The 13,220-nt window shown below is 60.5% G+C and overlaps 1 protein-coding gene across 2 annotated transcripts; it reads left to right on the top strand.

Moving 5' to 3' along the window:
* Window positions 1-1,159: 1,159 nt before the first annotated feature.
* On the top strand, window positions 1,160-13,187 carry R3HCC1L (R3H domain and coiled-coil containing 1 like). 2 transcript variants are annotated; one of them, XM_075107549.1, is made up of 7 exons: window positions 1,160-1,219; window positions 6,487-7,970; window positions 11,659-11,834; window positions 11,949-12,019; window positions 12,138-12,233; window positions 12,420-12,560; window positions 12,738-13,187. In XM_075107549.1, the coding sequence occupies exons 2-7, from the start codon at window positions 6,501-6,503 to the stop codon at window positions 12,791-12,793; spliced, it is 2,010 nt and encodes a 669-aa protein (XP_074963650.1). In that variant the 5' UTR covers window positions 1,160-1,219; window positions 6,487-6,500; the 3' UTR covers window positions 12,794-13,187. The 2 variants fall into 2 exon arrangements, with proteins under 2 accessions (XP_074963650.1, XP_074963651.1); XM_075107550.1 differs by having other exon boundaries at window positions 1,181-1,219; window positions 6,491-7,970.
* Window positions 13,188-13,220: the final 33 nt, after the last annotated feature.

Raw genomic sequence — 13,220 nt, 5'->3', positions numbered from 1 at the left:
TCACCCCTCCCTCACCCACATCATGAGGCTGCCTAGGAAGCAGCAAATCACATTGGACAGCTTCAGTTCATTACGAAGCCGGCCCTGGGTACGTGGGGGAGTGCAGAGACCCCCTGCCCATCAGCCAGATGAACCAGGGCATCTGCACCAGCCTGCCCGAAGCCTTTGCAGCCCTGTACCCCAGCGAGCCAGGACATGGCCCCACTTTGCCAGCTCTGGACAGCAAGGCACCACACCTGCCTGCATCCTCTGGGTTGCCCCCTCTCCCCCGCCAACCCTCACCCTGCCTGTGGGAGTATCCCGCCCTGTTCCCCTGGGTCCCCCATCCTTCCCCCACAGGTGCAGGCCCCGGCTCGGGCGTGCTCTGCAGCACCAGCGCTTCATTAGGAGCCAGCAGATGCGCCAGTCCCGGGCATGCTCCCCTCGCTGCCCACGCTGCCCCCGAGTGCGTGCGAGCGCCGGGGCCCGGTACATTATCTGCTGGGCGCAGGCAGGCTGCTCCTCGCCAAACCCCAGGAAGGAAGCGGAGCGAAACTGCCCGGCACAAACACCTTTCCCCGTCCGGGTGTCTGGGCAGCCGGCACGCCGGCCAGCCTGCAGCCCTGCGGCGGGAGCGCGGGGTGTGGGAGGTGGTCTGGAGGTGCCTGAGCCTCGCCATTCCCCCGGTGCCCCCCGGCAGGTGGGAGTGGGGGTCTGCTGGCCTAGCCAGCACAGCAGTGAGTACCGCTGCTCCCGATAGCGTGTGACGTTAAATGGTGACGGGAAACCCACGGTAGCTTCCCGTGGGGCCGCCCGCGGGTGGGAGGGGAGGTCCCTCTCCCTCCTGCTGCCCTGTGTCCGCACCCCCCCTCCTCCCCAGGTATGGAGCACCCTGCCCTCGGACCCCGGCCGCGGGGGAGTGCCCGGGGGAGGTCGGGCCGCGGTGGCACCGGGGCTGCCCGCGACGGTCCCAGCTCCGGGGCTGCGCCGACCACCAGGGCGGGGGGCGGCAGCCCAAAGTCCCGCGGGGTGCCGGGGCGGGGGGCGGCGGGGCTGGCAGGGGTGCGGGTTGCGGGGCTCCAGGTGTGCGGGGTGCCGGGGCGGCTGGGCTGGCAGGGGTGCGGGGCCGCACTACAGGTCCCGGCGCTCCCCGCGGCGGGGCGGGAGGGGGGCGGGCCCTGCGCGGCGGAAGCGGCGGCGGCGGCGGCGCGGAGCGGCGGGGGACCCGGCGCGGCCACTGGTAACGGCACGGCCCGGCAGGCGGCTCGGCCCGGCCTGGCTGGGCTCGGCTCGGCGCTATTCGCGGGGCAGGGGCTCGGCAGCCCGGGGTGCGCGCCCTGCCCGGTCCCTGGGCTGAACACTGTGCCCCCGTCCCGTGTCCCAGCCCTGACCCCCAGCCCTGTCCCTCACCCGCTGTCCCCCACCCCTCTGTCCCTCACCCGCTGTCCCCCACCCCGCTGTCCCAGCCTTGTCCCTCATCCCCTGTCCCAGCCCTGACCCCCACCCCGCTAGCTTGCAGCCCCTGGAGCACCCGGGTAACATAGCACGTTGCAGACCCCATAATTCTCCCCAGCTTACTGAGTCACGGGGGATGCCGGCGGTGACAACCCTCGAGGGCAGGGGAGTTATACAGCATCCATGCGTGCTTGGTGTGCTGGGCTCCCGTGGCTCGTAAAACACGTGCCTGGTGCTCCCACGCGCTAGATGCTGTATTTCATGGCTGCCTGTCTGCCCCCGGTGTCCCCTCCGTCCGTAACGCTGCCTGCGGGGCTCTGTGTGCTGACCGCCGTGGGGCTGTCACAGCCCCGGGGTGGCCTGTAGCACGATGCCAGCGTCCAGCTTTTGTTGCTTGCATGTTTTGGGGTGGTCATTCCAGCCACCTGCTTTCCAATTTGATCACACCCAGGGCTCTGGACTTTGCTTTCCAGGCTGCCTCTGCCCACCGAATGCTGCTTCAGGTCATTTTACCTTCTTTGTCCCAGGCTGGGTCTCGTTTTGTTTCCTGCCACATTTCTCGCACCCTTTGAATAATTTCTCTGCTCTGGCTGGTATTTGCAGCACCTCTTTGCTCAGTATCATCTACAAGTATAATTACAATTCACTATTCAAGTGAAAGTTTGGGAGATAGTATAAAATGATACCCTGAAGCTCAGCTAAATTGTGTCTTGCTTGCCTTATCCTTAAGCTTTGCCCTTCATGCAGGAGCCCATCACAGTGGGTGTGCAGGCTCCTTCCTCCAGATGTTATGTGCTGTACTAGGGATGGGCACAGGGTTTATCCTGCGCCTGGCTCCAGTTTTATTGTCCTCTCTGACATAGAAGATTGGTGCCTGGTTTGCTCTGCCCATCACAGGGCCTTGTTTTCTTCCCGGCACCGTGTGTGTGTTGGCGGGTTAATCGGTTCACCTCGGCGCTGGCCATGCCAGCCAGGTGACCGTGTCTATGTGGAGATACTGTTTTTGCTTTCCCTGCAGCTGTTTTTGCGAGGCTTCCGCCTCATTTGCATTTTTTCTGGTTAAAAACAGTAATTTTGTCCTTTTGAGTCATCTTTATTTTTGAGCTGTCATTAATTTTCTCTCTCTCCTTGTTTATTAATAGACCTTTTCACTTTTGTGCTGATTCTGCCCACGTATGTTTGTAAAGTCCTTTGTATTCCCATTAGCCCTTCGGCTGTTAACTCCTTCTGCTGGTTTGTTGTCCCTTTTTCCCCCTGCAGATGTGAGGAGACACTATTGATTTACAAATCCCCCTCCTGTCTGAAGCGTTCCCCTTCTCTTGTTCCAGGTGTCTCCTAAGAGCATTGCAAGGGAAAGGCACAATTGAAATCTCTCTCTTTTCTCAGTGCCTTTGATGCCTTCGATGCCTCCTTGCGTAGCCAGCATTTTCTCCAGCTGATGGAGGGTGTCTTTCTCCCAGCGGCAGGGGACAGGGTCGTCTTAAAGCCTGTGGGACTGCAGGCGGGCATCGGATGGGACGTGGCTCTCCAGTCCTTGAAGCGCTTTGCTTTACCTTGTGCCGGTGGCTCTGTGTTCTTGCTTTTACTCTGCCTCTCCCTGCCAGGTGTCTGGGTCCTTCCCTGGCCCTGTCACCTGCTGTGTGAGCTGGGCAGGCTGGGCTGGAGCTCTGCTGAGAGCAGAGGTGCAGGGTAGCCAAAACCTATGACAATCCTTACCCAGGCTGCTGGGTGCCAGTGTTGTGCAGTCGGCAAGCATGCCGTGGCACGTGTCTGGCATGGGATGAGCCCTGTGAGCAGCGGGTTCCCCAGTGGGGCTGTTTAGAATCTCCTTGTACCTGCCTTTTCATTAGTCTTGTTATTATATTTATTTTTTCCCCCCCTCCAAAGAGCCCAATCTGTGGCAGGCTGTAAAGAGTGACATTGCAGGTGCGCGAGCTGCATACCGAGGCTGTGTGTGGTCCCCCAAGGCTCCTGGTCCCCCGGTGCTGCTGTCCCCATTCAATATCAAGTCTTTAAGGTTATCTGCTCTATCGATGGGAGTATGGATTGAGTGGAATTAGAAACCTCGGAGGCTAAAAATACAGCTCCCTGCCAGGAAATGCGGCAGCCTGCTGGGAGGGCGCTGGGTGGCACCAAAACTTTTCCGGGAACTGGCACTCTCCGTGTGAGCCCTGCAGCCTGGCATCCGTGCATGTCCCCAGGCTCCCCATGTGGGGCTGTGGCTGCTGTCTCTGCCTGCAGTGGGAGAAGGTGGCGGGAGCCCTGGCTTTGCTGCCAGAGCCACACCATAAGTGTCCTCACCTGCTGGGCGGGGATGCAGAAGGTGGAGGAATTTGGTGAACGTGCTGTGCAATGTGAAGTAGGGTCTGTGATGTGGTCAGCCCTGTCTTGCTGTTGTTTGTGGGGTCCTTCCCCAAAGAGGAAGGGGAGAGAAATCAGGGAGAAACCACTGCCTGTCTGTGCTGCAGGTCACTAGAGGAAAAATGCAGGCTGGTGTGTTGCCCAAGCAGCTGCTCTGAGACCTCACAAACTCGAGCCATGAGCACAAGCTCCCCATGAGCAGTGTGTTCCTGGCGATGGTGCGAGGGGAGTCTGTGCCTGCAGGGAGCTCCAGCCACCTCCTGGCTGATGCTCCAGCATTCCCTTGGCCACACCAGGCTGTGTTGCACTGGGCTGGCAGGCATTATGTGCCAGGCAGCTGGGCAGCACTCCCAACACCACTTTTACCGTGGTGCCGTGGTGTGCCTGGTGCGGGGCCGCCTTTCCCTGCTTAATGCTGCAATGCCAAGCTGTTTTCCTGGCTGGCTCTGAAACGTGGGGCAGCAGCCGGGACAGCACAGGCCTTTTTGGGGATGCGCTGACCATTACTGCCTGGGTTTGCAGGGTGAGCTTGGTCCTGGAATCTGGAAGCTGCGGGGTTGCCCTGCCCAGTGTAGTGTGAATGAGACCCGAAGCCAGGGCTGTTGCTCTGCCTCCTGGACCATGAAATCAGTTGGTGCCGACGCGTGGCCGTGGCATCGATGAAGTGTGTAATAGGCTGAGGGCAGGTGCTGTGCTGCCCTGTGGGGAAGAAAAAAGTGCAGCAGCATCCCTGCCAGCCTGGGCCACCCACCACATTGCCATGCTTCTGCCTGGGCTGCGGGAAGCGGCTCTTCCCTGGCAGCGTGTGGTAGGCAGAGGCAGGGCTGTTTGTGGAGAGGATGCTCCCAGCACCAGCCGTCTGGCTAATGCTGCACCATCTGCTTTGGAGGGTGAGGCAAGGTGAATGGCAAGCTTTCTAGGAGCCCGTAAATCCTGTGTGCGAAGGCTCTTCTTGGAGGTGACTCAGGATATGCGTGGAGCGATGCTGTTCCTGGCTGCTCCCCGTGCTGGAAATCCTCAAGAAGCAGAGTCTGGGGGGAATCAGTGATGTCCCATGGGCTAAGATTCTGGGCTTGGTTGGGAGACGTCCTTTAGCAGGACATGGTTTGGTACAGTTGGAAGCTCTGCGTGGCTGGAAATGGTGGTGCTGGGGGGGCTCCCAGTGCCCCCTCCCCTCTGGCACCTCGGCTGTCACTTGGTGAGAAAATGTATAATGCCTCGGTGTTGAAAAATGACTATTCCAGACCTTGGAGGGTTTGTAGGATACGTTCCTTTCTCACGGTCGATAAAGATAAAGGGGATTGTTCTGCCAGCAAAATTAGTGTATCAAAGAGGGGGAAAAAAATGACAAGAGCTGCAGAGACAGAAGAGTGGTTGGGGCAGCCCCAGAATGGTGCCCAGCATCACCGCGGCGCCCGTGCCTGCGCCTCGTGCTGCGGAGGTGGACAGGAGTGCGGTGCCACCTCTGCGGCATGAGGCGCAGGCACGGGCGCCGCGGTTATGCTGGGGAGCACTGCCCTGCCTGGGCTTGCCGGCGGTTTCCAGAGAGCCATGAGAGACCTATCCATCACGCCGAGGAAACCGTCTGTCCATCCGTCCATCAGGAGGAGGGGATGATGCCGTGTGGCACGGGCAGCCCCGGCCGCTTTCCAGCCAGCGGTTGGCCTCCCCTCGCCTTCCCGGCACCGCTGCCGGCTGTCGGTGAGGGGCCACGGGGAGCGTTCGCGCCTCGGTCAGGAGCTGCGTGGAGGGGAGGCTAATGTACCGGAGGTGCCTCGGAAATGAGAGCCTTGGATGGGTTCCTGGCCCTATTGATCCGCCGGCAGTTTATGCATCCTGACATTCATAATCTCGGTCGGCGCTGATGGTCCAGATTAATGGGCCCGGGGGCTGTCCATCCGTCACTTCACATTAATTACTGAAGAGGTGTTTTTCCAGTGATTTACCTGACAACGTCCCGTGATGAATCCCCCTAAACGGAGTGGGCAGTGATTAATCACGGGGTCCCAGCCCAGCCCCGCTCTGCCTTCCCCTCAACCGCAGCGCAGCCCCCCCACACCATCCGTCTCCATAAACCCTGCCTGATGCATATTTATAGGGGCAGGGGGGCCTGGCAGCTCATGGTATGCCTGCTTCCGCCAAAGATGATGAAAAATAAATCTCTGCTGGGACGGTGCAGCAGGTGAACGGGGCTGTGGCGTGCCGGGGTGGCAACCGTGATCCTGCTCTGGGGTGTCCCCAGGCTGGGGTTTCGTTTCTGGGGCTCTGTGGCTGCCGTGGCCTTCTCTAAGGTTTTTGATGCTTGAAAGGTGCAAGGGCTCTGTGTCATGCTTCAGCTGTGGCTGCTGGACCCAGGGGCTGGGGGGTCCGGGGCAGCAGCCACTGGAGCAGGGTGGGCTCCTCAGTGATGCTGGCAGGGTTTCCCTGCTTCTCCCATAGCCCGGTACGCCCCACTGAAGGCTGTAGGTCTGTGGGGTGCTTTGGGCACCAAACCCCATCTGCAGAGTTGCTACTGTGGGGGCAGCGTTGGGGTTCCACTAGCCATCGTTGTGTGCCAGCTGCCATGGGAGTGAGGGTGGGTGCCAGGCTGGGACCCCAACCCACCAACCTGGGCAGGGGCTGCCCTCCGTTTGCCTGGCTGTGGGGCTGCTGGGACGCGGGCAGGGCAGTGATGCTGTTTCTCCTTGGCAGGCAGCGGTGGCACCATGCAGCAGGAGTCAGAGGTTGGCCGGCCGCGCCGCAGGAAGCCCGACATGGCCCTCTATGTGCCCAAAGCGCGGCGGGAGAGAGCAGAACAAGCGGCAGGTGACACGCCAGCTGGACACCGCCGGGAGCTTGAGAACCACCGCCTGGCACAGGATGCTTGCCTGGGCAGTGGTGAGGGGCAGAGGCGAAGCCCCCGTGTCAGGACACAAGCAGGCAGAGCGGTGAGGAGGGAGAGCAAAGTGGATGCTGGCCCGAAGGAGCCATGGGCAGCCTCTGCTGGGCACTGCCGGAGGCCGGGAGGCAGCTGCCCCATTGCACCGGAGAGCCTGGGGTCATCACCCAGTGTGCGGGAGCCATGCCCGAATCCACCCGTTGCCCAACCCTGGGATGGGCAGGACAAAGCATCCCATGGTGAAGGACTTGAGGAGCTCAGCCGCAGCTGCTGGATGATGAGGACCGAGCCTGACCCTCCATCCCCACTGAGTGCCCAGCCTGGGGCCATGGAGGCTTCCACCAAGCCTGGGGGTGACCCCGGTAGCCCAACACACCCTGCTAGCACAACGTCGGTGTGTTGGACAGGGCCAAGTGGTGTGTCGGAGCATGTGGGGGACAGTGGCCTGGATCCAGCCAGGTACCTCTCCCAGCATCCAGGAGGGGGTGTCTTGCCTCTGGCGCAGGCGAGCAACTGGGGCAGCATGCCTGGGCTGATGTGGGAGGCTGCAGGTCCAAAAGCCCAGGGAGAGGAAAGGGAGCCTGGCGCGTTTCTCCTGGCAAGGCAGGGTGAGGGCTGTGCTACCAGGGTGCTGGCAGAGGAGGAGGAGGAAGAGGAGAGGCAGGGAGGCCTGCTTATGGCTGAGCTTGCTGGGGAGAGCACTTTGGATGTACCAGGAGCTGGCTGCGAAACGGAGCACTCAAGGGGTGGCATGGGTGACGCACCGGTGCTCCCTGGGGAGAATACCCTGAGGCAGGATGTGGGCAGCCCATCCCAGCTCCCACCTGGCATGGAGGAGGGTGCTGCTGGTGCTGGGCATCCTGGTGGAGAGGGTATCCTGGTGCCTGCTGTGGAGGGAGCAGGCAGCACCTCTGCCTGCACAGGCAGCAGTGCCAGGGCTGAGAACAGCCTGCTGGGTGCTGGCGAGGAACCGGCGAGTGGCGCGTGGGAAGGGGCACCCCTGGAGAGCCACAGGCCCCCACCATCCCTGGAGCTGCTGCGCCACGGCATAGAGGGGCTCTCGCCTGCAGCCTGGGCTGAGGAGCCAGTGAGGGCAGACAAGGACACGGCCTCACCACAGCAGCACCGGTGCAGCCGGGAGGCTGAGGAGGAAGAGGGAGGTCTCTGCAGTGGCTCCCCAAAGGCAGAGCAGGCCAGTGCCGGGACCCTGACCCAGGCCAGCCCAGGCCCTGAGGAGAGCTGGGATGCGCTGTTCAACGACGATGGGGACTGCCTGGACCCCCGCCTGCTGGAGGAGGTATGTCCTGTGAGCCAGTGCCCATGGGGATTTGCAGGGATGGTGGCTGCTGCCTGCTGGGATACGGGGGCAGGGGTCTTTGGGAGTCGGCGGCCCCCATGTCCTCCAGGGTGGGTGCATGGTGGGTCGGGCTGCACCCAGGGCATGCGGCCACCCTTGCTGCTGTCACCATCAGCTGGCCCTGAGGGCATGGCCTGTGGTGCCAAATTGCCTGGGACCTCCACCCTGCCCCCCGGCTGGTTCCCATCCGTCCCACAGTGGCGGTGAAGGCTGGGGCAGATCTTCCCTCTCTAGTACATAAAGCGCACCCAGTAAAACCTGCTCGAGCACCGTAAAATGCAACTGCACCCTCGTGAAACTGGGGCTGGTGATAAAGAAATGGGCTGAGACTTATGGGCTCCCATTGAAATAGCAACGGGATGTTTCCTCGAAACTACGGCTTCTTAATCAGCTGTGGCTCATTACCATCCCCTCCTGCATGCATACAACTGAATTTACTACAATTAGCTGGTTAGCACTGGGACCCAAGCCGTTTTCCTGCTATTTGTGAGGAAATCTCGGCTTCTGCAGTGAGGCTGGATACCCCTTATTGCATTTTAAATCAGTAGCGTCAAACTGGTAATTTTCCAAATGGCATTAATGTGCCCAAAGTAACAAACAGCGCTAATATTGTTACAGCCATCGTCTGTCCACCCCAGGCTGGAAGCAGGGTATGAAGTGGCAGTGCCTGAAAACAGGTTCTGGGGAGGGATGAGCTTAACTCAAGAGCATCATTACTGGGGAGCGCTGGTACCCACCTTGTCTGTGGGGCTGTGCTCAGGCTGGTGTGGGGCTGGGACAGGGTGTGGGGCATGCAGGGCTCGCCTCTGGGGCTGCTCAGAGGGAGATGTGGAAGAGCTTTGGGTACCCCCATCTGTGCCTGACTGTGCTCCCTGCAGCTGCGGTCCCTCACCCTCCAGCTGGGAGGTTGTGGTGAGCAGCGGTGCAAGGTGGGTGGCACCGGTGCTCCGATGGCAGCTGGCGCATGTGGTGCTGGCTTTCCGTGGGCTGGCATGGGGGCACAACTTTGCCCTCAGACAGAGCAGAGCGGCTGCCTGGTCCTGCAGGGGAGGCAGGTCAGGGAGGGCCTGTGTTATGGTCCAGCTGTAGGGTGCTGTGAGCGCGGTTGTGCCGTGCAGCACTGGTGCTGACTGTGAATGGCTCTGGAGCGTCCGTGTTAACTCCCCCGTGCACAAGCTCGGAGCAAAGTTTGAGCTTTCCAGGGAGCTTCCCAAAATGGGTGAATAAGAACCTGAAAAAGGGATTTATCAGTTAAAAGTTGCTATCTTCACCACCATGCAGATTCCCATACTGAGCCTGGTGCTTCCCAAGCCCTCTGAGCTCTTGGCAGGTGGACGTGGCTGCTTGGGGAGGGCACAGGCTCTTGGGGAGGTGGAGCTGTTGTTAATTAACAAAAAGGATGAGAAAATTAGTACCGTTCTTCCTTATAACTGAATCCTTATGCACTGCGGATAGCTGGCAGAGAGCAAGATTTATGGCATTCTGTGTGGAGGAGAGATTTCTGATAGCAAACGGCTCTTTAATCTATCAGCAAAAAACACCATAGCAAGATCCATTGGCTGGAAGCTGAAACCAGACAAATTCAGAGTAGAAATCAGTTTGAATGCAGAGGGTAATTAAGCACTGCGACCATTTCTTTTCAGGCTTGGTGAACTCTCCATCAGCCAGCATGGCGGGGCAGGAGCTGCGGTGTGCATGTGCCGGGGGGCATGGTGCATGCGTGCCGCCGCACACCTCCCCTCCAGCTCTGGAGGTGCGCTCTCTGTGAGTGCGTGAGAGTATAAGCGAGTGGTCATGGACCCCTCTAACGTGCTCCACTGAGGATGCATCTTTAGAGAGCAGAGAGGCATGATGGACAGGCTTCATTTCCCACGGCCTCCTGTCTCTGCCATCCATCTGTCCATACATCAGCAGACCCTTCCCAGCACTGGGTGCCTGTCAGGGCTGGGGGCCATACCCTGGCTCCTGCTCCCTGCACCCCCCACAGCTGGGGGGCTGCAGTCACCCTGTGTGCCTGGTCTGGCAGTGCACGGAGGACCTGTTGAGCTGTGCCTGCTGCGTGGCTGAGCCCGGTTGCCAGACGGCGCCTGTCCTTGCTGCCCCGCCACACTTGGTGATTTGTGAAGGTCAAGGACCGCTCCAGCACTCGGTGCTCCCGGTCTCTAATCATCTTCCTGGCGCCTGGCACTACCCGAGTGCTCTGCTCCCTCAAGCGGCACCGCAGGGCTTCATCCTGCCCAGGGACAGCTCCTTTGTGTCCCCTGAGCGGGCAGGGGGTGCTAGATGAGTGTGCAGCCCCACATGGGGTGCACTCGGTTAGTGGGTGACGGCGGTGGGGCAGGCGGCTCTGCTAGCAGCCTCGTGAGCTCCATAACTCAGCTCTCCCCTACACCGGCATCCAGCCGCCCTGGCAGCACCCCCTCACCTGCCGTGAATCCATCTTCCCCATAAAATTGTCGGAATGAGCACTTTTTATTGACTGAGCTGGCTGGGATTTATGGACTCTAACCTTCCAGCCGTGGTGTGCTCGGCTACGATCACTTGGGGGATCGAGCTGGGAACCCGGCTGAGTTATGTACCCGCTCCCCGGCACTGTGCTGGCCCCACACTCCGGCAGGGACAGGGGAGCTGCCGGTGGCTTCTTGCTGTGCCTGGCCTGGTGTCACAGCTGGAGCGGGGCCATGAATCCCCTCGGCCGCCAGCACAGTGTGGTTTGGAAAGCAGAGGTTCAGCAAGTGGTGCTCACCAGCACCAATGCTGCGGGGTGGAGGGGAGCAGCGGGTGGCTGTGCCCCCCACAGCGTGGCAGTGGGCGACTGCTGTCCATGTCTTAAAATGAAGGTTGAAAAATGGGAGAGGGAGAAAAGTGCTACAGCCATCATCTTTTAGAGCTGGAGGAAGTGCCCCGCTGTGAGATACTAAATGCACACAACCCGTTTAGCTTATCAAGAAGAAGATTGAGAAGGGACTTGATTAGCGTGAGTAAGTGCCATCATGGGGAGGGTACCAGGGACCAAGGGCTCTTTAATCCAGCAGAGAGGCAGAACAAGAACTGCTGGCTGGAAAGCGAAGCCAGACAAATTCAAATGAGAAATAATGCATAAATTTTTGGCCGCACAGGTGATTAACCACCAGAACTTGCTCCTCAGGGGAGTGCTGGCTTTTCCATTTCAGCATCCGGGGCGCCGATGGGCTGCTCTGGTGTGTGTGCTACAGCCGGCGTGTGCTGAGTCTGGTGGTCCTGTGCAGCGGGCAGACATCAGTCTTTCCTCCTGGGCTTGTGGTCCTGCTTGTTGTTCCCCAAATGTATTTCGGGTCAGCACGTCACTGTGGAAGGAGGGGTGTACATGGGGGTGCACGTGCTGTCTCACTGGTGCCGTTCCCACTGTGTCCCTGGCGGGACCACAGAGCGCAGCAAGTGAAGGGATGCTAGTAATGGGAAAAGCAAGTGCATGGCATGAGAGCCCCTGTCGATAACTCCTAATATCTCAACGCAATTAATCCTTCTGCAGTGCTGGGGTAGGCAGTGTGGGCCAGACTGCTTCCCGGGGAGCACTTGCCATGGATCAGGAGCTAGCTTGGGGAGGGCAGGCATGGGTTGCTCAGTGCTCTGCCTCTCACACCTCTAGCTCTCGGGGGGCAAGAAGCACCGGGAAAGCCAGCAGTCACCCCGCTTTGACTACTATGGGGCTGAGCCCGCTGCACTGGACCTCAGCGATGCCGAGCTGCCCCATGTCATCGAGATCTATGATTTCCCCTCGAATTTCCGCACCGAGGACCTGCTGCGTGTCTTCTGCAGCTATCAGTGAGTCTGCCAGCAATGGCCCATCCCCAGCGCTGGGGTCCCCTGCCTGGGTGCTGCTCTGGACCCCTGCCCACCCAGTGCCAATGCCTTGCTGAGCTTCCCTCTCTCCGGCAGGAAAAAAGGTTTTGATATTAAGTGGGTGGATGATACGCACGCCCTGGGCATCTTCTCCAGCCCCATAACAGGTACTGCTCCCAGTTTGGCTGTGGACGGCCAGAGGGGAGGCATCCCTGCCTCTCCCATGGCCGGATCCTGGGCATGGGGCTGGCCTTGCATGCAGATGCCGCTGCTCTCTCCCCACAGCACACGATGCCCTCAGCACCAAGCACCTGATGGTGAAGACTCGCCCGCTCTCCCAGGGCACCCGTGCCTCTAAAGCCAAAGCCAGGGCGTACGCTGGTGAGTGATGCTGCCCTGTGCTGGCTTGTGCCATGGTGCTTGTGCTGCAGCATCTTCATCCCAATAACTGGGGAGGGATGGGGCATCCGGCATGGCTCCGCAATGCTTAAGCGCTGCAGAGCTGTGCCAGCTGCTCTGTCCCTCCTAGGATGCCCCTAGTGATGTCCCCCATCTCCACTCACCCAGACTATCTGCAGCCAGCCAAGGAGCGCCCTGAAACGTCGGCTGCCCTGGCCAGGCGGTTGGTGATTGGTGCCCTGGGGGTACGCAGCAACCAGACGCCAGCCCAGCGAGATGCTGAGCGGAGGAAGCTGCAAGAAGCCCGGGGTGAGATTTGGATGCCTGGTGCGCTTGCAGTTTGGGGGTATCTCCATGGATGCACCTTCTCACAGGGTGCTGGGTGGGAGGGGGCTGTTCCAGGGTGGGCTCCAGCCACCTCTGTGGTGAAGTGGGTGGCTGTAGGGTGATGGGGGCATGGGGTTGACCCTCCTCTTGTCTCTGCAGAGAGGAAGCGCCTGGAGAACAAGCAGCGGGAGGATGCCTGGGAGGGCCGGGAGTGAGTGTGGAGGCTGTACCTTACCCCTGCTGGGAAACCCCCTGGGGTGCCCAGGCCCCCCTCTACGGGCAGGCAGGGCACCATGCGTTTTGGAGTGGGGATGGATCCCACACTGCATCCCAAAGCACTGGGCTGCTCCACTGAAGGGGCTGAGCAGGGTGTGTGTGCAGGCTGGTTGGTGCCTTGTGGACGCTGTCACTGTCGGGCAATGCTGCCTGCCCTGCCCAGGGCAGGAACCCCTGTGCTGCCTGCTGCAGCGGGAGTAGCCGGTGGGATGTGGGGAGCTCGGCAGTGAACACATGGGGCCGTGCGGGGCGGCCCTGGCCACCTGGCAGGGCCTTGCAAGCAAGAGTTTCTGTCCTTTATTTTGCTAATAAATACCATTTATTTTATTTGCCTGCTGGGCTGCAGCTTTCCATGCCCCTGAGCGC

Source organism: Phalacrocorax aristotelis, chromosome 12, assembly GCF_949628215.1.
Source record: "Phalacrocorax aristotelis chromosome 12, bGulAri2.1, whole genome shotgun sequence".
NCBI classification, from domain to species: domain Eukaryota; kingdom Metazoa; phylum Chordata; class Aves; order Suliformes; family Phalacrocoracidae; genus Phalacrocorax; species Phalacrocorax aristotelis.
This window is presented reverse-complemented; position numbering and strand designations above follow the sequence as displayed.